General features: G+C 37.3%; 7 protein-coding genes across 7 annotated transcripts; 3 read left to right on the plus strand and 4 right to left on the minus strand.

Annotated features, from left to right (window-relative positions):
- Positions 1-903: 903 nt before the first annotated feature.
- Positions 904-1611, minus strand: MONOS_10262 (uncharacterized protein; the record flags this gene model as incomplete). The annotated part of the gene is made up of 1 exon (XM_067862696.1): positions 904-1611. The coding sequence occupies one exon, from the start codon at positions 1609-1611 to the stop codon at positions 904-906; it is 708 nt and encodes a 235-aa protein (XP_067719688.1).
- A 350-nt stretch (positions 1612-1961) lies between these two features.
- MONOS_10261 (uncharacterized protein) lies at positions 1962-2819 on the minus strand (the record flags this gene model as incomplete). Its single annotated transcript, XM_067862695.1, has 1 exon — positions 1962-2819. One exon carries the CDS (start codon positions 2817-2819, stop codon positions 1962-1964), a length of 858 nt encoding a protein of 285 aa, XP_067719689.1.
- A 225-nt stretch (positions 2820-3044) lies between these two features.
- Positions 3045-3707, minus strand: MONOS_10260 (uncharacterized protein; the record flags this gene model as incomplete). Its single annotated transcript, XM_067862694.1, has 1 exon — positions 3045-3707. The coding sequence occupies one exon, from the start codon at positions 3705-3707 to the stop codon at positions 3045-3047; it is 663 nt and encodes a 220-aa protein (XP_067719690.1).
- Positions 3708-8560: 4853 nt separating this feature from the next.
- On the minus strand, positions 8561-8941 carry MONOS_10259 (uncharacterized protein; the record flags this gene model as incomplete). Its single annotated transcript, XM_067862692.1, has 1 exon — positions 8561-8941. The coding sequence occupies one exon, from the start codon at positions 8939-8941 to the stop codon at positions 8561-8563; it is 381 nt and encodes a 126-aa protein (XP_067719691.1).
- A 3902-nt stretch (positions 8942-12843) lies between these two features.
- MONOS_10258 (uncharacterized protein) lies at positions 12844-13411 on the plus strand (the record flags this gene model as incomplete). Its single annotated transcript, XM_067862691.1, has 2 exons — positions 12844-13016; positions 13117-13411. The coding sequence occupies 2 exons, from the start codon at positions 12844-12846 to the stop codon at positions 13409-13411; spliced, it is 468 nt and encodes a 155-aa protein (XP_067719692.1).
- Positions 13412-14551: 1140 nt separating this feature from the next.
- Positions 14552-15761, plus strand: MONOS_10257 (uncharacterized protein; the record flags this gene model as incomplete). Its single annotated transcript, XM_067862690.1, has 5 exons — positions 14552-14612; positions 14678-14911; positions 14987-15085; positions 15176-15532; positions 15757-15761. The coding sequence occupies 5 exons, from the start codon at positions 14552-14554 to the stop codon at positions 15759-15761; spliced, it is 756 nt and encodes a 251-aa protein (XP_067719693.1).
- A 3733-nt stretch (positions 15762-19494) lies between these two features.
- Positions 19495-20630, plus strand: MONOS_10256 (uncharacterized protein; the record flags this gene model as incomplete). Its single annotated transcript, XM_067862689.1, has 2 exons — positions 19495-20235; positions 20322-20630. The coding sequence occupies 2 exons, from the start codon at positions 19495-19497 to the stop codon at positions 20628-20630; spliced, it is 1050 nt and encodes a 349-aa protein (XP_067719694.1).
- Positions 20631-23261: the final 2631 nt, after the last annotated feature.

Genomic DNA, 23261 nt, shown 5'->3' on the forward strand with positions numbered 1-23261 from the left:
CTGGACAAAATTATCTCTTTATATTGTTGTCTCTCTTCTCATTCTTTCCAGCTCTGCTGGCCTTATCGCTCCAAAAATCATGATGAGGATGAGGGCTCTCCTCTGGAGTGTTCGTATATTTTTTGCGTTGTAGGTGGTTTCGGACCATTTGGTGATGACTGTCAAGTCCAACATTGATTTGTATCTTTTGCCATTTCTCGGCTTCTCTCCCACATAGGTCTTTAGGAATATTTCAATGTCTTTCACATCAATCTTAGTCTCCCTGAATAGATTAATAGAATCCAGTTCTTTCTGAACTGTCTGATAAATCACTCCACTTGAGAGGTTCGTGTTCGAAAGCGTTTCAGTGAACTCTGCCATAATTAATTTTGCTTCATTTTTTGTGAGGGGGTCAGTATCATCAATACTTTCTTTATCCAAAAATTGCTTGAATCTTCGCAGGGCTCTCCACGTATCTCTTTAACTTTTCTGATTTTTCAGTATTGATGCTGCTATGTCTGTTGCTCCAACGAATTCTCCCCATGTCAGGAAGAGGTCCCTTCCTGGGATATTTTCCTCTCCAGTTTAACGCTTATAACCTCTCCTGGGGGTAGTTTTCAGCCTTCCCTTCTCATCTTCGCTCCAGGGATCATGCACTCTTGAAAGGTCCCCAGTGTCTTTATCAAATACCCAGGCTGCAGCAGCGGGGTCCAGGTCTGCCCCCGCCAGGCTGGTAGAATCAGAATCGTCAGATCCCTCTGGGCTTCCTTCATCTTCTCTTTCATCACTCGTCCAATGTTTCTCAGGAACGGGTGGACTAGCACTATGTCGTCTTCTGGTGTTTCTCTCTCTCTCCTCCTTCTCAAAGAGGATAGTCTCTAAGTACTTCCTCAGAGCACCGGAGCAATCGTGTCTGCAATTATATCAAGAGTTCTCAGTGCGACTATTTGCAATACCTCTGCGACTTCCTCCTCCCTCAGTGCATAGTCCATCTTTCTCGCCATTCGGCTGAGTGTGTGTGCTTCCTTGTTTTGTTCTCCCGTGAGATTTTCCGTTTGAATCGTAATGTCCAGGCTGTTCAGTTTCTTCTCCAATGCTCTCAGTGTTGGAATGAGCGATGGCGCTCCCCTCTTCTTCCGTATTGTCCATCTCGTGGACATGTTGTCTGTCCTCAGACGAATATGGTCTATCCTCTGTTGTTGCAGCCATGCTCCTTTTCTCTCTCGTGTCCTCAACACTGCTCTGAACTCCTTCTCGTTTATCGCTAACGCACACTCCCGGGGTGTCCATCTTCCGTGAAAGAAAATCTTCTCTTCTTTGTTCTCTTTCGGTTCTGTTAACACTGCGCCCCAATCCCGCTCTGAAGCATCCGTTGTTAGTTCTGCTGGACTCGTTCTCCTCCTCAGACTCCTTGGTCTGTACTCTAGCAGGGTCTTCTTCCAATGTGAAAATTATCCCAACATCATTGGTTTGACTATCACAGTTCCCTTCCAGCCCCCGCGGGCTATTGCCTGCTTCAGCATGTGTTGCATGCGCTTCATCCACACGCTCGCTGGTGGGTGTTGCAACCTCACAAAATTCAGTCTCCCGAGGAGTGCTGCTAGGTCTCTTGTATTTTGAATCCTTCTTCATCTTGCAAGTGCTATCCATCTTCGCACATTCTCCAGGAGCAGCACTCTCTTCCTCTCTTTAGTGTCACTTCCATCTTCTCTGAATTCCACAACCATCCCAGAAACTCCACGCTCCATGCGGGTTCCAACCTCAGTTTTTCCTCCGACAAAATCCAGCCCAGATTCCTCAGGAACTGGGCTACCTCCTGTGAAATCAATCTCAATGCATCCCTGTCTGGATGCATGAGGAGAATGTCGTCCAGGTATATCACTAGCTTCACTCTCCACTTTTCTCTGATATATGACGCTGCCCGTCTCATTATCTTCGTAAAAACTCTGGGCGCATCCTTTGCCCCAAACGGCATCCCTACGTTAGCGTAACATTGTCTTTGAAAGCTTTAGCACAGATAGGTACTGAATTGATCGTCCACCTTGACATGCTGATATGCACTCGATATATCCAGGGTGGTCATCCAATCGCACTTCTCCAGGAGTTTCACCACTGTCTTCTGGGTATCCATCTTGAAGTGTTTTCCCTGTTCTTCCTCGTCTAACGCCCTGAAATCCAGTATCTTTCTCCACTTTCCGTTCTTCTTTCGCACAATGAATGTCGGGTTGAGCCACTTCACCTCCGACTCCTGAATGGGCTTCACCACTCCGTCCTTCAATTCCTCCTCCAAGAGGAATAAATAATTGTTCATCATCTCCGTTGTTCCCCGAAATTCTTGTCTGTGTTTTCTCTCCTCGAGTGAGATTGGGGATTGGGGACTCTTCCATCGAGCTCTTATACCGCGGCTCACGACTTTGTATCCCCCAATTTCCTTCCACTTGTTCAGTCTGTTCACTACTCTCCCCGGAAGTGGTTCCCTCAGTGGTCCAATCTCTACCCTCCTCCTCACTTCTGGAATCCTGCAGCCATGCTGCCTCTGTGTATTCCCTTCTCCTTCGAGAGTATCTACAATAGCTATCTTCGAGCACACCTCCCGGGCGCTCCCAATTGGGGACTCGATAACATTCCAAGAAGCTCTCATGACTCCAATCTCGTTCCTCATCTCGCTCGTCTGTCTCGTCACTCGGGGATATGCGGAGTCTTCTTCTGTTCTCGTTGTCTCGTGTCGCACATCTTCTATCGATATCTCTCTCGCCGAATCCCCCGTGGTTTCTCGTTCTCTCCTTTCTTTGGTCTGACGAGTTCAGAGTCCCTCTGACGTTCACCTGTTGTTTCTGCATTTCCGTCCCTGATCGCGTCTCGCTCGGAGCTACGGTTGCTCGTCGTTTATTCGTCTCGCTGAAATTTGCATCTCTCTCTTCTCTCGGTCTAGCGGCAAAGTGCGGATCTCTCTTCTATCCCAACTCTTACGACCACTTGTTGGCTCCGATTGTTTGTTCCATCGCTGTCCCTGCTTGGGTCCTTGGGGGAGCCGGTGGCAATGATCTCGTAATAGGGCCTGGCCTTCAAGCGATGGTTGGGACGAACTGTGCCTGAAACTTGGGCGTTCTCTTCTTTCCCCTGAAATCTGTGAAGCTCCTGCTGTATCCCCTTCTCTGGAGCTGTCTGTATACAAATCCCTGAGTGCTCTTTCCCGAACTGCATCTTCTCAAAGGTCCACTTCTGGCCGTTGAGGGACCGAAACCTGCTGAGGAATCGGGAGATGCACAGTACCCTGCGGCATCTCCCTCTGCTTGAAAAAAACTGGTGCTCTCTACCAGCTTCTTCAGGTTCTCCGGAACCTCTTCGGACATTCCTCCTTCAAGAAACCCTTTCGCGCTTTCCCAACCCGATTGGGGTGTAACCTTAAGAAGGTTAATTCTGCTAATACAGTCAGCAATAAGTGCATAGGCGCAAAACAGTCCTCTCAATCGTTCTTTCTCTTCTTCCATGAGGTGCGCCTTCTCTTGTTCCTTCACTGTTGGTGATGCGATTGCTTTGGCTGCTTCAAAGCCCGATTCTAGGTCCGGCTGGAGGAGTTCAATTGCTCGTCTCGCTTCTAGTGAATCTCTTCTCCCCTTTGTTGTGATGGCTGTTCTGGCTAGAGCATTCCAATTTGTGTCTGTGTATCCCGTGAAAAATTCCTTTTCTCTCTCTGGAATAAATGTATTCAAGATATCTTCACTCATTCAAATTGAGCCATTTTTACAAAACTCCATGAACTTCTTCAGCTCACCCACCTGTCTCCGGGGTATCAGACATTCATCCGGAAAATTTCCAAAAAAGTCTTGTGAGTTTTCTTCTTCTTCCCTCTCTTATGCACTTCCGGAGTCACCTTCGGGCATAGGTACATTTTGTACCAGTTTGGAAAAGAGTTATTAATAAATATAATAAATATTATATTAATGCATATAATTATTGCAGAAAAACTGTGGATGGAAAAAGTCGAAATTCTTCCATCATAAAATAAAAATTTTCTGGATTTTTCACAACCCATAATATTTTTCTTCAGATCATAAAGAATTATAAATTTAATATTTCAAAGAATAACGTTTCGATATGAATTACATATGATTTATTTTTGTTCAAATCATTTATATTTTTAAAATGTTAACTGATAATGTCAAAAAACCAATCGAATGCTGTTCTTTTCACAAAATAACTTTATTCGTGCATTTATTGTTTTCGGAAAAATCGAAAATGAAATCATGTGATAAATAATATATAATACAACAATTTATTGATGATTTATGAGCGTTTGTTCAAAATTGGTTTTAATATTCTCTCAAACGGTTTTTAATTTATTTTAAATTTTTATTGATTTGACTGAATAAGAAATGACACTTTTAGTGGAGGAAGAGCTTTCTTGTTTGAGTACTCATTCTCAATATGCTCTCTTTCAGATCAATAATGTGGAGGGATGCGATGTTTTGGAGTTCCGGCTTCATTCAAAATGAGAAGAGTCCAATTTATTTCGTGCTCAGCAGTGTCATATGGCGGAGGATTGCGCTTTAATCCTGATCAATCAGCATCCCCAAGCAACAATCATTGTTTTTATTTCTTCTTCTTCCACGATTGCATGAGTACTAATTCCACTCCATATGGTCATGATGTGTTTTTTCAAGATCTACACAATCACTTTTCATCAAACAATCCGTTCAAAGAATCATGCACAACGAATACAAATGAGAAGAGAGTGTGCTATTATTATAATAGTTATCAGCATACAGAAAAGAAGGATTGGCTGAAGGAAGGGGTGAAAGATAGATATGTTGGGGTGAGTGGAAGTGACTCGAGCAATCTGTGTGGGATGAGCGAGGCAGCACCTTGCAAGACGGTGGGGCATGCAGTGTGGTTGAGCATAACACAGCTGAGCTCGACAATCACGTTGCTGGGTGGGAGGCATGTGAGCGAAGAGAAGACAATCAGTGTTGGGGAAAAGAAGATAATAATAACAGGGAAAGGGAAGACGGTGAGTGTGATTGGGACGAATTCTCTTTCTTCGACTTCGACAGCGCTCTTCAATGTGACGAGTGGACAGTTGGAGTCGAAATAATTATGCTGGCCAAGATAACAGAAAATCCCAGGTCTGAAGGAGAGCATCCAATAAAGGCATCCGTATTTGTGCTGTCTCAGCCACAGCTGCCAGAACTGCCGTTGAGATGAAAAAACAAAATTCTGCTGCAGCCCCTCTTCTCCACGCTGCACTCCTCCCAATCTCCGTTTTCATTGCTTCCATCTTTTTCCCCGCTGTTTTGGCACACACAGAAACCCGGATCATCGAAAAATTCTTCTGTTGCGAAACATCCCCAGATGCACCCTGTTGAGAAAAAAAATAAAGAAAAAAGAACATTAAAAAGGTGTAACACTTGAACGGGTTCCTCGAGAGGCAAATAAAATAGAACACATCCACCAGTATGGCTGAAAAGATAACTTAGCGAAAAGAAACAACGCCACCCACCAACATCAATCTACCCCACAAGCCCGCTCATCGGGCAAACTCACAACAATTTGCAGACACTAAGCATTGAATGAGGCACACAAATATTCTATATGCAAGTCAGTCCTTGGACCAACAAAATGCAGGCTAAGTTCGAAGGCAGCCCAGCATCCGTGCAGCCACGACCTTTGGAAAACCGTATGAATATTACGAATGATTCAGTGCGCATTGTATTAAACAAACATTTGTGTTATATAATGTTTGGTTTTAAAGTTTATAAAAACAATTTGAGTTACGAAGGATTCATTGGACTTTATTTTAATTTTTTTTTAACAACTGCTTCAAAAGCAGTGAAATGTTGATTTTTTTTAGGTCAAACAAAATATATACACAATTCATTTATCAAAATTTCTGTGAACGCTAAGTCAAATACAGAATTAAACTGATTACGTACCAAACAAAAAATGTTTTCAATTGAACTGAATAAAATAGGAAAAATGGAAAGAAAAGAAAAATATAATGTGAAAGAAAAAACAGAGAAAATTGAGAAAACAGGAAAAAAAACAAGGATAGTCACCGCCAAATAGACAAGACAATTTTTGTGAATTTTCGAAGACATTTTTATTTTCTCTCTGAATTACATCAATCTCATGTGTCGACGCATTTCTTTTTCTTCTTCTTCCTCCATCACTTTTTCCAACATACTCCACACCCTCCAATGTTCCATATTTCATATTTTTTTCTTGCCCTTTCATTCGTCAGCTCACTCCACTATCTCTCGTCCAACTTGTCTGAACCTTCCGCTGATAACTCAAAGAACTGACTCTTCCGTTAGTGCTCCTCTTTTTCAACTCGATTTATTAAGGCTCAATCAGGACCCGGTTTCTGCCCCATAGCTCACCACTGCTCTTTCATTTTTTATTCCTCTATCCGCCTTTTCCGCTATCATATCTCCGAAAAACGAATCTGCTGTTGTCTCCATCATCATTGCTAACAATCTCAACAAGAATAGATATATCTCCATCAAGCACGTTTTTGCCCTTTTCATTTTTCCAGCTCCATATCTTCAATGCACATTCTCATTTCTTTCTCACTTCTTCTTTCGATCTTCCATTCAATCCTAAACAAAGATTTCGCATTCCAATAAAGCTCTGTTCAATACGCTTTGCATTTTTCACTCTATCCATCGGACCATGCTCAAGTTCACATTCATACACATGTTCCTATTCTTTTCTTCTTTCCAATTTCCTTCAACACCACAAAAAGCTTATTACCAACTGCCCATTTCCTCTTTGTAATCTTTGCCTTCAATTATTTTATCCGTCACGCATTCGAGTCAATTGCTTGTCATAGAACTTAAAAATCAAAATGAAGAATTTGCGAATAACAATATCATAACGATTAACAACTGGCAAAAATATAAATTCTTGAACTTAAGAAAATTATCGCCAAGGAATATTAATTCAATTCAACAGTTATATTTAGGATTTGTATGTTCCTGCTTCAAACGTTAAATATGTAAAATAATATCAATAAAACGAATTAAAAAAAAATCTCTCAGACAAACATTGTCCATTGAATTTTTTCAGCTACAACAGCAATGTGAAGTTTCCTTGAACTCTTCAAAGTTAACAAATTATATATTAAATTCTTTATGATCTGAAGAAAAATATTATGGGTTGTGAAAAATCCAGAAAATTTTTATTTTATGATGGAAGAATTTCGACTTTTTCCATCCACAGTTTGTCTGCAATAATTATATGCATTAATATGGGTGATTTTTTTTGAAAGCATAATTTTTGAATGAAAATTTTCGAAGTGGAAAAAATAACATTGAAATGATTAAAAAACACATGTATTTTGCATTAAGATATTATTTTCGATAATATATTCATATAAGTCATTATTTTTCTTATCATAACTTAGTTCGAAGAAAGATCATTTTTTTTGATAATTGTGGAAAAAGAGAAAAAACAAAAATAAATATTTTTAAATGAATAATCAAAGAATTGTGATTGAATATTAAAAAACAAAGTTGATTTGAGAAAATTCTGAGAAATCCATAATTTAATTTTGTTTTCAGTTATATCTAATATTTGAATTATTTGGAATTATGAAGGTTAAAAAGCTCAATAATTTCTTATTGAAGATTACAATTTGAGCATGATTGATTTATATTGCTTTTTTGAAATGATTGACATGAACTATCATCAAAAAATGTGTGAATTGTTGATTTATTAAATTTTATTCGAAATTAAAGAATTTATTATTTTGTGCAATATTTTTTTAATTTTATTTATGTTATGAACGATCATAATACAATATAGGTCGATTCGAGTCGTTGAAGAGAAGCAATATATTTAATAAAATAATTGTATTGTTTTTTTGAATTATGAAACGAATAATTGAAAAATAATAATGTCAAATCATGTAAATTGTATGTAATCATTTCGAACATTTTGGATAAAATGTGAAAAGTTACCGCAATGTTTTATTTTGCTATTATATTATTTTTCATTGTTTTTTGTTTTTTCTTCATTTCAAACATTGCACTTTGTAATTTTTATTGAAAAGTTTATTATTTTTGAAATTTACACTTTGTTTATCACTGAAAAAACATTAATTTGTTAAAACTTAAATGAGACCTAATTTTTTTGATAAATTCGATAGAAGAACTAGTCAAACATAACACATCAATTTGATTTCTCATTAAACATATAATTAACTTTAACAATTACAAAATATTTATTTCAATTTACCAGTGTACAGGTGAAATGAAGAAAAAAGATAAAACTTTAAAAAAAAGTGAAGAAAAATTCGTTTCATAAATGATAGCCAAAAAAAAACCTGTCCAATTGCAAAGCTTCATTTTTTCCAAACTTAAGGCAAATTAATTGTTCCAATTCAGTTTGCTTCAGAAACATGAAAAGCTGAAATAAAAAAATTTCCTCCAAGACTATTTGCTTTTCATTTCTGAAATTCGAAGAAGCTTATCCTATCTCTTTGAGAAACACGCAATAAATACATCCAACCTCCATAACACTTTTGAGAAATACAAGAATTAAACGAATTATTCTCAGTCTTGACTGAACTGATCGAATTTCAAAAAATCACTCCCCCAGCATAATATGCTGTGCAGTTGTTGAACGAACAAAATTTCACTGAAAGTGTTCCTGATGCCTTGTTGTACATGAAAATAGCTCCACCATTTGAAGTTCCATTACTAATGGATGTCGATGTTCCATTTGCTTTTGACTCATTCCATACACACCAAGTGAATGAATTCGCCCCATTGTCTGTAATCTGCTGTCTCGCTGGCTTCGACGGATTATCTTCACTCCCGCTGACTGCAACATTCTCAGACCGATAGCATCTGATAAATGAGGTGTTCGAGGCAGCCAATGAAGATGAGGGGCTGTTAAGTGAAGGGACAATGCCCCCATCATACACATCCCACACCGATGAAAACTCACACCCACTCATCAGAAACACTCTTTGGCTCAGCCCTTCACCCAGATGTGATATTTTTTGTGGATTTGTGGAGATGTTGAAGAAGGTCAGCTGTGTGAGTGTCACAATGGGTGTCAAAGGCGGTGCAAGAAACGGGGCTGATGAAACACAAAAAGATGAGAAATCTGACTCGCTCACCAGAACACTCCCTCCTCCTTCTCTTTCTTCGTCTCTTCCTTCTCCACCTCTTCCTTCACCACCTCCTCCTTCACCTCTTTCTCTTCCTCTCAATAAAATATTTCTTATAACCCCAAAAATCTTACAACCCTTTTCTTATCTCTTTCTGCTGAAAATCTAATGAATCTCATAAAAAAATATAACAGACCTTCGCTGTCAATGCATTTTTTTAATTAATAATCCTATAAAGCTCTTTCCCAAGTTGAATCCACCGATTGCCCTTCAGTCTCCATCTTCTGATGTTGTTCTGCTTTTCCTCGCTGTTTTAGAAAACGCAAGCAAAAACAATTTTGTCCAAGCAGGTGAAAAGAAAAAATCAATAAATCATATAAAAAATTGTCAAATAATATAATTAATAAAAATATCATACCTTTTTTATCCTTCAATCTCGCCAACTTTTGTCAAAGAATCGCTGCATTCCTCGTTTACTCATCCATTCCGTAATCTCCGGCAAAAACAAAACATTTTACAACCTCCGTCCGTAAAGATGTTCCTTTTGGTTAATATTCCGAGGAGCATTCCCATCTCCTTTTTTGAATAATTCTTTGTTGAACTGACTTTCCTCTATTTTTCTCCAAAATCCCTTTTCTCTTTTTTCTTCTTCATGCCCTCCCTCAATTCATATTACCATCTCATTCCCTTCTTTCTGCTCTTCTTCCAATGCTCCAAAAAAATTCATTCTTCTATTTCCTCTTGTTTTCCTTCTTCATCTCTTTTTCTTTTCCCTATCTTCTGCTTCAATTTCCGCTTCTTTTTCTTCCTCCTCTGTATCATTAATTCCTTGATCTCATTTTTCGCTTAAAATAAGATTCGTCCTATATGTCTTCCAAAACCTTCTTAAAATTTTTAATCTTCTTTTCCATTTCATTCATTTGCATTTCGCCCCAGCTCATTTCACTCAACGTTCTGCAATTGTCATATCCTGACTTCTTTTAATGCATCCAATATCCTCTTTTTCCGCATTCCTTGTTCATTCATTGTCGTTGAACACTCATTCAAAAAATCTAGTTTCATAAAAAAAATAATATAGGAAAATTTATAATTAAAAAATATAAATACACACCGTTATAATGATCATTCTTCACTGATTTTCTTCTCCTCCTCCAAATATTTCTCCGTTTTGCCAACAAAACCCATCTGTCTCGTCTTCGTTTCCTTTCTGCTTCCTCAAAAAAAAATCAGCCAAAACCCAATTCTGTATTCTGCTTCCACTCAAATAACTCAGCCAGCTACATTCTATAAAAAAAACTAGCAATGAAGAATATTTCATCTGATAAGCGCTTCTCACCCCTTTTCGCTGTATCGACTTTTTCTTCTCCACATTCCCTCCAAAATATCAACGCCCTTCCACCAAATATCGCAACCCCTTCGCACAAATCTATTCCCCTTCACTCCCTGTCACTTCTTTTCACAGCATCTTTCTTCTAATCAAAATTAAATATCTCCATATTTTGCCTCTCTTTGGTGCAAAACATCCTCTCGTCGTCGGCCCCTCATCTTCCTCTGTCTCCATACCACCAATGCAAAGTGCCAGCGCTGATGTTCCTTCTTCCTGTCTTCCTCAGCCTCCACCTCCATCCCTTGCCCTGCAAATGTGAGGCGCGACAAAACGGTTCACAAAATAAATTATATAAAAATATGAAGAAAAATTTTCTTCATTTTTTTTTTCTTCAACCCCATTTCCCCCTCTACTTGTACATCCACAAAAACTTCTCCCCCTTGCTCTGCCTCATATGAACCTTCCTCTCTCTCCCTGCATTTGAAAAAAAACCATCCCTTTTCCATTTCTTCTCCATTTCCTTTCCAATTCTTGTCCTCTCCTCCAAAGATAATATATTCCATTCACTCCACTCATCTTCAGCCCTTCTTCTCTTCCCTTTTATTCCACCTCCTCCACATCAAAATCCTTTTCACAAATAATAAACGCAATTCCCACACCTTCCAACTCACAAAAATCTCAGAAACAACCCCTCCCAACCTCATCCCAATCCATCTCCTACACATCTATTTTGCCTCTTAAACCTCCAAAAAATACGTCTTTCTCCCTCCAAAAAAATATTCCTTTATCGCTCCTTTCACCCTCTCAAAACCCTGTTCATTCTCAATTGCACAAATCCATCACCCCATTCCATAAATCCATCCTTTTACAACCACATTGTCTTCATATGCCCATTCAGCCACAGTGCATCGAGTTGTGCCCCTTTTCTTGTGTGACTCTTATTCGTTATGGAAAATGATCAAACAAATCTCAAATGCTCAAGAAATATCTACAGAATGAAAATTTCATGTGACCAAAAATGCAGCTGGGCTAAATGAAATATTTCTAGTGATGAAAAAGCAGCATCAACAACTCTTTTTTTATTGATGGAAGATGAAATTGTTCATTTTGATTGTTGGATGGCTGTGGGGCTATGACATTTTCAATGGAAATGAGAAAATTTTAATGTATGCAATTTTTATTGTTCTATTTGTTGTGAATATATTTACATCTGTAACCTCTCCAAAGTCGTGATTCAAACAATTTATAAAAAATGGACAATTTATTCCATGCAGAGCAGAACAGCGGAAGGGGGCCAAATGTTATCTTACAAATATATCATTGGAGCATGATATTAATTTATCATAAATGTTTATGCAACTTTTTTTGGACTCAACATGCGTGATGGATAGAAATACGACGAAAAATGAATTTTGATGGAGCAGAAATCAACGAGGTTGGAAGATGTCCAAGACAAAAAGGAAGAATGTCCAATTTCTATGAAAAGTGAGCGTTTTTTAAAAAGAGGAAGAGGACGTTTACAAAAATATTTTGTTGGAAAGATTGGGACAGATGACTGAAACAGGACTTTGGAGGCAGCTAGAGCCGAGCAAGGTGCCTTTCTTGGGATAAGAAGGACAAGACATTGATTTTATAAACAGAAGAGAGCGATGAAACTGGTTTTCATTGGTTGGATTGAGAGCCGTTAATACGAGAAAAACAGACAATTTGGTGTTATACAAGCAGCTGGAGGCAAATGATAGGCAAAATGGATTTGAGTCATTTTGCTATCGCCTTTGGAATTGCATCATCGAGATTTCTATGCTGGGGACATCATACAACAGAAAGTACTGAAGACTGAACTCGACATCATTATCTTTTTCTTCTTTCTCTTCAACTTTTTTATCTTTTCTTCTTCTTTGTAGTCGTCTTCAACACCGAGAAATACGAAATTAATTTTCCCCCACATTTTTGTTCATCATTTTCTTCACCTTCTTTGCCATATTCAGTCTAGTCTTCTTCATCCACTTCTATTTTATTTTCTATCATCATCTTCATCTTCCGATTCTTCTGCTCCCAGCAGCTTCACCAACACCACCACATCCTTCTCCTTCTCCTTCTTTATCAGCGAGCCGACTGAGCGACATGTTCGTCTGAATGAGGGTGCCAGTTCTGGGAGTATTTGCAGGCCTGTTTCACAGGCAGTCGATTTGGTGCTGAATGCGGAGCATGTTTCATTTAGTGTCAGCAGCCGTTCATAGCAGCTTTTTGGGATGGGATGGTGAGGACGTTGGAGGCTGCACAGATGTGGGAGGGATAAGGAAAGAGACCGATTGCATTCACATCATCGCTTTCCTTTTTGTCAGCTGTTCAACCATCTTCATCATCTTCTTCTTTTGCTTCTGTCTGCAGCCTCTGGGCAATGAGGCATTTTTAAGGAATGGAGATGAAAAAGGCGAGCAACACAGGGCATTGGTGGAGCCAGAGATGGAAATGGCAGTTTGTGTTGCTTGGAGCAGAGAGCGAGAAGAATGAGAGAGAAGAGGAAGAAGCAGAGAAGGAAGCAGAGAGAAAAGAAGTGATGTACATTCCTGTCTACTCCTTTCCGATGAGGTTAGCCACCCGCTGTGCAGCATCTACCTTTCTCGTTAAGCATTGAGCACTCAGCAAATCGAGTGAAGATGCACATTATCTCATATCCTCTTCCACACAGACGCCACACCGACTCCACAGTCACATCCATCGGGTGGTGTCTGAAGGGCATGGGCAGCTGCCATATACCCAGCGATGACAGCACAGCAGCTGCGGAGGCTGCGGCAGATTGTGCATGGTGCAGCTGTAAAGCGCTTTCCGCAGGAGCGACTGGCCAAGCATCTCCGGCACGATGTTCGCCTCCTCTGCCGCGTTATCTCTTGTCAGGATGGCCTCGCGCAGCTGATCATTGCCCTCGATCTTGCCGGGGGATGGAACATTGGGCTGTGTGCTGGCAGCACAGCCACTTTGTTTGATGTGTCTTGAAAGGGCGAAAGGACTTCAGGAGAAGACTGCTGCGATGGGAGAAGTCATTCATCAGAGAAGCGACGGAGCGGAGAAGCGATGGAACAGAGGAGTGGAGAGGACGAGTTGTGTGGAGGATGAGTGGGGAAAGAGGAGGGGAAGGAATTTTTTGGAAGTGGGTGAGAAAGATGAATGAAAGGTGCGGGGTGTTGTTTTCAGAGAATTTTGTGAGGTGGATGGAGGAGGAGAATAACAAAGTCAAGAAACTGAGAGCAGCCATCACTCTGGAATTGTGAGGGGAAAGGGGAGGGCGATGGAGAAGAAAAGGCAGAGGAATGAGCAGTGGATGGCCGGGTATGGTGATTTGGATGAAAGGATCAGGTTCAACATTTTGGAATGAGATTTTGTGAAGAGTTTTAAGTGAACTGTGGAAATGGGATGTTTTTGGAAATGTTCAATATCCTGTGAAATGTGATTGAATTGCCAAAAGAATTGTTTGTCACATCGTTTATTCGCCTTCTTCAATTTAAACTTCTTCATCTTCCTCGTCTTCCTCATCGTCATTGTTTTCGTTTGTTCTGTCTCAGCAAACGAAATTATATGTAATTTTTATGCTTCTTGATCATTATCTTCTTTCTCTTCACCGAATCATTTTTATGGATTTTTGTTATTTGAGTCACTCGAGAGGAAGCAGTTACGAAAATTGGGCTTTATTTTATTATGGAGAGCAGAAGCGAAACAAATTTATTGACGTTGCGATAATCAGCGAAGATGAAGAAAATTTGCTTTATTGGAAGAAAGAAACTATTTTCAAGAAAGAGAAGATGTGAAAGAAGAACTGTGAGAAAAAATATTGAATAAAATAGTTTTTAATTATTCGTGATATCGTGTTATTCAGTATTTGTTGAGTAATTATTTATTAAATTCACAAATAGTTGCGATATGTTAATTTTCAGAAAATAATTGAAATATTTGAATAACCATTATTCAAATTATCAAATTCGTCAATAACTTTTCAGATTTTTTCTGAAAAAATGGAGCAAAGGAAATTCAGCAACCTATCATATTCTCGGAAGAGTGAAAAATGCTCTTTCATATGGAACGAATTGAACGAAAAATCTGGAAATGATGCTGTCAGTATGCTGCAATTCATGTTCACTCACACAAACATTGGGAAAAAACTAAGTGCAAAGATTCAAGAAATATTTGCTGGTATACAACTCTATTTTCCTTTTTTAATTGTGAGAGTTACTTACATTTTTACTTTTATTTGGTAGAAAAAGCCAATTATACAATTCTTCGCTTGGCTTCTGCTTTCAACAGCGAAACCAATGTTCATACTAAAGTCACTTTGCTGAAATGTGTCTGCCATGAGTACAGTCTTTCCCAATTGCAGGATTATGGATTTGAATGCACAAAAGGCAGTTACAATCACGCCAAGCAAAACAGTTCAAGCACTTCATTTGATATTACTCCACCAAGAAAGCCTCCTCAACCACCTTCGAAACGCAGTGTGTTTTTTATTTTTTGAATTTTGTTTTGATTTTCGTCTTATGATTAATGATTTTTTGTTCTTTTATTTTAAGAATTATGTTATGAGGACGAACAAGCGTTTTCTAACTTCATCAACGAAAATACCACAGAATCGTGTGAAAATATTTATATATCAAAATGTGTACGTAAAGGTTTAATTCTATTTCTGTTTTGTTCATATATATTGATATTAAATTATTTTTAAATTATATTTGTTTCCTTTTTTTCTAATAAAATAATAGATTCAACAACAATTATTGATGATAATTTTTCCATTATTAACGGTGAGGAAGGAATGGAAATTGACGTTGACCCACTTGAAAATTACTTTCAGGAAAGTCATGTGTCAGATTTTTCAACAATTGATTTTCAAAATGATGACGGCATGGATATCACTACCGAAACTCATGAAGTTTCTTCTATAAACTCTGCAATGGATATAGAAGAACCAGAGTTAATCTCTGTATCAGGATTATCCCATCAAAACCAGGAAGATGAAAGCGTTATGAATTTCACAAATCAACAAACCATTCTTCCGGAATCCAACGATGAATCCTTGTTCATAGTGATCGAAGACGATTCAGAAGAAAATACGGAAGGTTTACAAGAAGATTCATATATATATGAGAGAGTGTTGAATCAATCTTCTTCTTTTAAACAAACAATGAATAAAAAGAACTGCGATTATACTATCCCTCAATTTTATCCTTTACCCAATAAAGGAAATTCATGTTTCTTTGCTGCAACAATTCAGCTGTTTCGTTCAATTTTTTTCCACTCCGATAAATGCAAAATGCGGAAAGGTCGTTTGTCAATTATACAGAATAGTTTATCTTTCTTGGTGAATCCTCAGCACACAAAACCAAAGAATAATCAATCTAATCACACATCGAAATGGACTGCGAATTTTGTCAAAAAATGGGAAAGTTTGCATAATCTTCGAACTGGTATTCAGCACGAGTTCTATGAAACATTTCTGAGCCTTTTTGATGATATATCATCAATTTATCCTTCATTTCGAAGTCAAATGGAACAGAAATTATGTTTTCCTCGGATATGCATCGATTGTTTTCATCGGAATGATGGTGTTGTCGAAACAACTCCTATACTGAGGCTGAATGGTAATGATCTATTGAAGTCTTTCAACGAATCGTTTGAAATAAGTGAGGATAATATAAATAATAGAGATGCATTCTGCGAGTGTTGTTCAAAAAACACTCATCAATTGACAACTTTATCAATCAGTCAATTTCCTCGTATTTTATCAATTTCATTTGAAACACTATCTGATTCAATTACATGTCCAACGAATGTGTACACAGTTTTATCATTTCAAAATATCAATGGAAAAACAGTTGCATCCTCAAATTATGACTCAAATGCAATTAATTATAATTTGATTGCAGTGTTATTTCATAAAGGAGAAAAAGAAAATGGTCATTTTTATTCTATCTGCCATTCAGGAAGCTATGAAGAGTCATCAACATTTCAAAACAACAGTTGGTTCTTGTGCAATGATGAAATGATTTCTATTATCAACAAGAATGTGGAAGATGAAATCAAAAGTCATTTGAAAAAAGACTCTCGGCCTGTGATGTGGATATACGTTCAAGTGAAAATAAAAGAAAATACTCACATTACTGAAATTCTATCTCCACCATTGATTCCATCTTTTCAAAAGAAGAATCCACATCAAGTTTTACACATAAACAATGAACCTTTTCAATATGGAACTTTATCAAATTCACATCAACATGTTAATGCAGCTGCAAAACAACCATTTTCAAACGCAAATATCAATGAAACCCATGGAGAAAAAATATCATTAGGAAATGATTCCAGTCACTCTTCTTCTTTTTCTCACTTCACTGATTCTGAGTCAAATCAATATCAATGTGCAAAGAATTGCTCTTCAATGCAAAAAGAAAAAGAAAACTGCCAGGAAACAAATAATTCATCTTATTCAACATCTCATTTTTCATCTTCACTTCACTTTCCACTTCACAATCAATTATGCTGCGAAGAATACTTGAACAACAATCACATCATTTCTTCTCCAAACACTTCATTCAATCAATTTGACTTTCCATCCTCATCAAATTCTTCAATCAACATATCAAATTCATTTCATTCTAATATCAGTGATTTCAATTTGAACTCTCTCTCACTTCTTCCACATCAACCTTGTGTTTTCACTACAAATAAAATTGCAGAAAAAAATATGAAAGATGTTCAGAATGACAAATCGATATCTCATAGCATTTTTGAGGTTTCAATCTCTCCAGAACCTGGAACAACATGTTCAAGCAATCAACAAGTTTTTATTGAAAACATTTCATCTTTCTCATCCAACCTTCCAGATCAGAATACTCAAACGACAATCAACTCATCAAAAAATTCATCTTCGAATTCAACGAATGAACAAAACGGCAATTCGCACTCTTTGCTTCCACAATCAACTGTTTCAACAAATACTTCCTCAACAATGATGAATTCAATATCAATGTCTTCTGATGACATCATTCACAGATTCGACTCCCTAAACAACAACACTTCACAACATCAAAAAACAACAAAAACGAATCCAATTCGACTCATTAACACTTCTAAATTACAGTTGTTCCAAAAAATGAAAGAAACAACAAATATAAAAATGTCTCGAAGCACGTTTTACAAAAGAACTTCCCACCTGAAGCGAGCGGCTCGGAGGACGGACTTGTGCAATCTTTGCGAAAAATACAATCATATGAAAAAGAAAGAAGAATTCTTGAGAACGAAATCCGAACAGCTTTCAGAAAAAGACAAAGAAATATTGAAGGGAATAGAGGATCACAGAAAACTTGCAACGAACCAACAACGTTATTATCGTCAAATGAAGGAAAATCTATCAATTGATGATGCACTCGTGCTTTTCGATTTCAAAGAAAATTGGTCCCTTCCTCTCAGGAGAAACCAGATCAGCAAGGACTATTACGACAAGTATGAGGTGTCTCATCTCTGCATAATTGTCTATACAGTGGACGAAAACAAAAACAAGATGAAGCATATTTTCAACTTCTTTTCAAGCATTCTCTCACATGACTATCGTTTCGTTATTGAATGCTTGAACCAAGTGCTTAATAAACCGATGCTATCACAAAAGAAAAACTTGCATTTTGTTTGTGACACAGGACCACACTTTAGGAATTCACAAGTTATGCATTTTCTTCTGTCTGATAATTCAGCAGTGGTTCATGGAAAGTCTTCGACATTATCATTTTTCTGTGAAAAACACGGAAAATGTGAATGTGACGGAGAATTTGGATGCCTTGCAAACATAATGAACATTCATCTGGATAGTGAAACTGTTATCCAAAACATCGATGATCTCATCAAGTTTTTTGAAGAACATCCTCATGATAGTGTGATTCAGGAAAAATCAATGTCAAACAATTCTCACAAAATCATTCGTCATTTTCTTAAGTTTGTTATTTCTTGCGGTTAATATTGTTTCTTATTAATAATGACAATTAATTTCAAAACTCTTATTGCTTATTCTTTATAGATATAATCCAACAAATAAAATTTTGTGGAAAAAATTGGAAATCAATTCGATAAAGACATTTCTGTTCTACGAGAAAAGAGGGAATCAAATATATAGATCAGTTGCTTCGCCAGATAACTGTGAAGGATCTTTTTTGGTGAATTTCAAGGAAAAAAGAGTGAGAGATGAGAGAGTTAAAAAAATATTTCAAAAGAGTTCAACCAATTCAGCAGAAGAGAGAATAGGAAATTACACCGAGAAATTATTGAAAGATAGAAGATTATTTGATATTAATCATTTCTTTGATAAACCTTGAGTTTCTGTTTTGTTGTTTCTATTCCTTAAGTAATTCGAAAAAGAGAAGAGTTTTTTTGTGGTCTGTTGCTCAAGCTTTGTGCTTTTGTTTTGAACAAATGCTACGAAGTACCTCACATTTTTTTCATTTGAATGGAAAAAATTGGGGCTAGGCTGATTCCGTCCTGAAACTGTGCTGTGACCGGTCCAGCACAGTTTCTTGCAGGATTTGGGTCCAGAATCAGCCTCCCAGGACAGACCCTTCACATTCTTCTTTCCTATTTTGAATTACTTTAGAAATTTGTATTTTGTGTGTTTTTTTATTCAAATATGTCGACATATTTGTTTTTATGATCCAAGATAATTATTTATATTCATGTTTAAGATATTGAAAAAGGTTTCATTGTCTTATTGAGTTTTAATATTAAAAAATTGGATATATTTTATACTCATTGCATGAAGAGACACTTTGATTTGTTGCTCAGTTTGTGAAATCTCAAAAATTCATGTTTTTAAAACATGATAAGGCAGGGGGATGGATGTGAAATGATTTTCAACAATTACAAAATAGCTCATATTTGAATTGTTGAAAATCTTATTCAAGAATAATTCTAAATATATTCAAGATGAAATCAATATTCGTTGTGCTTCTTTGTCAAAGTGCAGATTGCATATTAATAATTCTTTCAGGGATTCAGAGCTTTATCAGTGAATGAAGTTGCGATAGGGGGATGCACTTCAGACATGTATCTGGACGAAGAAGAGCTGCTGAAGAGAACTGTGAAGGACCAGTACGAGACAGTGTTTATATCTTTTGCCTGGGACAATCACGAGGACAGCAAGCAGTGCGGAGGTTTAGACGGGCCGTGCAGCACGCTGAGTGAAGGACTGCTGCACATCATTCCGTCGTTGTTCTCCCAGCAGCTGATCTCCAGCCGCACCGCCATCTTGAGCAGATGCTATGTACTGAATGTCACCATCCACTCGCTTGAATCGCCTTCTCCAGCGCATGTGTTCCTCAACTCAGCAATCCCACATAGCAGCAGCATTATTGCAACCTCGGAGAAAGTTCGGATCGAGAGCTTGTCGTTCTCTGTTGGCTCCTCCTTTTCGTTTTCAGGAGGAGCACTCATCAGCGAGACAAATGGGCAGCTTTATCTTTCGTCAGTCCTTTTTGCATCTGGCATGCTTTCAAATAGCATCCACCACATGGCCCTCAACTCGTCGCTGCTCAGAGTTGCAAGTGGGCTTCTGTTCATCGATAATTGCACCGTGTCTGAAATTTCATTTGAACAACCATTGTTCCTTCTGATTCGCAGCAACAATGTGTCTCTGGCAAGTCTGAATCGAAAGCATATTGAGCTGTCATCCAATCTATTTGAAGTTGGAGAGTGCAAGAGTGTGGTGATTGATGACGTGGTTGTGGATGGAGTGAAGTCTCGCAATGGCAGTGTCAATTCCATTTGCGAAGATATGCCGGGAGTTGTTTCCTTTTGCAGTTCTTCCATCAGAAACTTCAGTTGTAACTCTTTTAGTGCGTGTGCCCTTTCCGCATCTTTTCCTTCTGCCAGGATAAACCTGTCAAACTGCTCGTGCTCAAATTGTGTGCCGTTGTGGAAAAGGTGATCATCGTGGATGTCAGCAGTGCACTTGACATTTCGATGCGCATGTGCGAGTTTGTGGGGAGGCAAGTAATTTCCAGCAGTGAAGAGAGTGTCTGCAAATGGAATGGATCGCTCATCAATTTGTCGCATTTGGCAGCATTGATGAAGGACGCTACAATATCGAATTCGTCATCAGGCGGATTGTCGTTGGCATCAGGCAACATGACAATCGAGAAAGGCGAGTTTTATGATAACAGCCCCTCGATGCCGAAATAACTGTCACTCCGCCGGAACATCTTCTGCTGCGATTCGGCTTCGTTGGCAATTGGCAGCTTGAAAGGCGAGGATGGCGTGAAGGACAGCACTTCGTTGTGGATCATGAGCGAAGATTGCAGTACTGAGGGCTCTGCACAGGAATGACCTTCTCCGTTTTTCATTCCTCATCTGGAATCAGCATGTCTGGCTGAATCTGGGAGAGTGGCCAAATAAAAATTTAAGGAATCATTTATCTTAGAATGCGATCAATCTTTCAAATTGATATGAACAACAAAAGATGAACAGTGAATCGAGTGGTAGCCATTTGATGATAATAGCTATTTTTTCTGAAGCCGAAATTGCAGGAGCTGTATCATATTTATTTATTGCATTTCTTTTTGGATTTTCATTCCCACTAAATAATCAACCAAATAATTGAATGAATTGTCACAGATTGTCATGATTTGACAGAATTTTTCGAACTTTTCGGCAAGCATTAAAATTATTAATATTTTCAGTCATTATTTCTCACATTTGTTTTCAGTTTCGAAATTCTTCAAAAAAGAAAATTGATGTACCATATTAATCATTCTTTTTTTTTGAAATAACAATCTGTTTCAAAAAAAGAAATGAATAAATATCTTTGAAGTGTTCATAATTAAATAGATAGGAAAAAAGTCATTCATCTCAAAAACTTCTTTCAATAAGATGCTATTTGCTCTGTGAAAGTTTCTGCATGTCAAAAAAATTCATTTATCAAAAGAAAAGAAGATATCATAGATTTGTGTCATTTTCATTTTATTTGGCTTTTATTATCAATATATATTATCTAAAATATATCAAATTAAAAAACATGATTGAATTTAATACCTTTTACACATTTTTAAAAACACAATGACATTATCAAAGCATGCACAGAATTAAATTATGGTGTCGATGATCTTGTTGATTTATTGAACAATGAAATCACAGGTTTGGAGATTTTTTAAAATAAAATAATAATCGAGATATAAATATGACAGTTTTTATGGATTCAAAAATTAAGTTTTGAAAGATATTTTTGAATTAATTTATCACCCCGAAAAAAAGTATGTTTTCGAAAAGAATCACCCATATAATATTTATTATATTTATTAATAACTCTTTTCCAAACTGGTACAAAATGTACCTATGACCACCTTCGCTATCTTTTTCTTTGTCCCAACTCTTCATTGGATTCTATGTGCTTCTGCCATTAACAACCATCTATGTTTCTTTTTTGTGATCATATCTGAAAGATCTGATTCCGACTCCGATTCACTTGATCTCGACCAAGATCTTCACCTTTATCTTTCTCTCTTTTCCTTTCTCATTTATATTTTCTTCGTATCAACTGACTGTTTTGACCATGTTCAACTTCTTGAAAGTTCTTCTATCATCTTTTCTACTCTCATATGTCAATGTGCAAGATCAGATTCCTTCTCTTCGCTATTAATTCGTTCGATTCTTCAACTTTCTTGATCCATTTCAACAACGTACGATAAGATTGAAAACAAATTTGAAAATTTACTATGTGTGATCTTTAACCACCCAAAAATGGATCCAATTCTCATTATCGAAGAGCAAATCTGCTCCTCTTGTTTGCGTATTAGCTCTATTGAGAATTGAGATGGTTGGAGAAACGAATGAAATAATGAACATAAAAACACACACAATTATATAAGTAATTTCTATGAATGGCGAATGTATCTGAGGATGGAAATGATCTGTTTGTCAAATTGTCAAACTTGACAAAGAGCGTCACAAATATTTATCTTCCATTTGTGTCTGGACATCAGGAAAAATTTCATTAAATTTATTGAGCGGCTTTGCTGGGAATGATAAAGAAAATGCAATTCCACTTGTTTATTTCTGGTAACCATTTGGTTTGGAAACATCAATATGAAGGGAAGAAAGAGAAACTTAAACTTAATTCTCTCATTATCCTTGCTTGTCAATTGAACATTCATTGGATCAATTGACCTAAGGAAATGAAAAAAACTAAAACATCATTTGAAAAGGAATTCTCAAAAAAAGTGTTGATCTTGGTTGAATTTTGATTAGCTCAAATAGGGTTATTATTTCATCCTAACACTTTTTTTTATTCTGACTTTAAAAAATAAAGTGTAAAAATTCAAAAAAAACACAGTTATAAGAAAACAAAATCAGAATTAATTCTTCTGATAACTTTCCTTTTTCCTTCAGCTCGGTTTTATGCATGATCTTTCTTTTCATAATTTGAATCATCGTTTTCACCGTAAAGAATTTTTCTTTCTATTTTTTTCTTATTATCCACAACAGTCTTCACTTCATCTTTCCACTTTTCATCCATTTCATTTTTCCTTTCAGTATTCATTTTCAAATGATTTTCCCATTTCTCTGAAATATTTTCGTTGGTGATAACAGTTCCATAAAAGTTGAATCCATTTCTGCGAGTTGGAAGAGTATTAATCGAAGATTCAGGCAGTTTCAAAAGAACTGGCCCAGAAGAATTGTGTAGCACACCACTTCAAACGAAAGCTTTCTGAATTACAGTAGGAGATAATGCAGTGTGGATGGCTTGAGGCAGAACGTCGGAAATAGTTGCTTGTTTTGAAAAAAAAAGAAGAAGATGGAACTTCATATCAATTTGAT

Source organism: Monocercomonoides exilis, assembly GCF_001643675.1.
Source record: "Monocercomonoides exilis strain PA203 chromosome Unknown scaffold60-472593, whole genome shotgun sequence".
In the NCBI taxonomy this organism is placed as follows: domain Eukaryota; phylum Preaxostyla; order Oxymonadida; family Polymastigidae; genus Monocercomonoides; species Monocercomonoides exilis.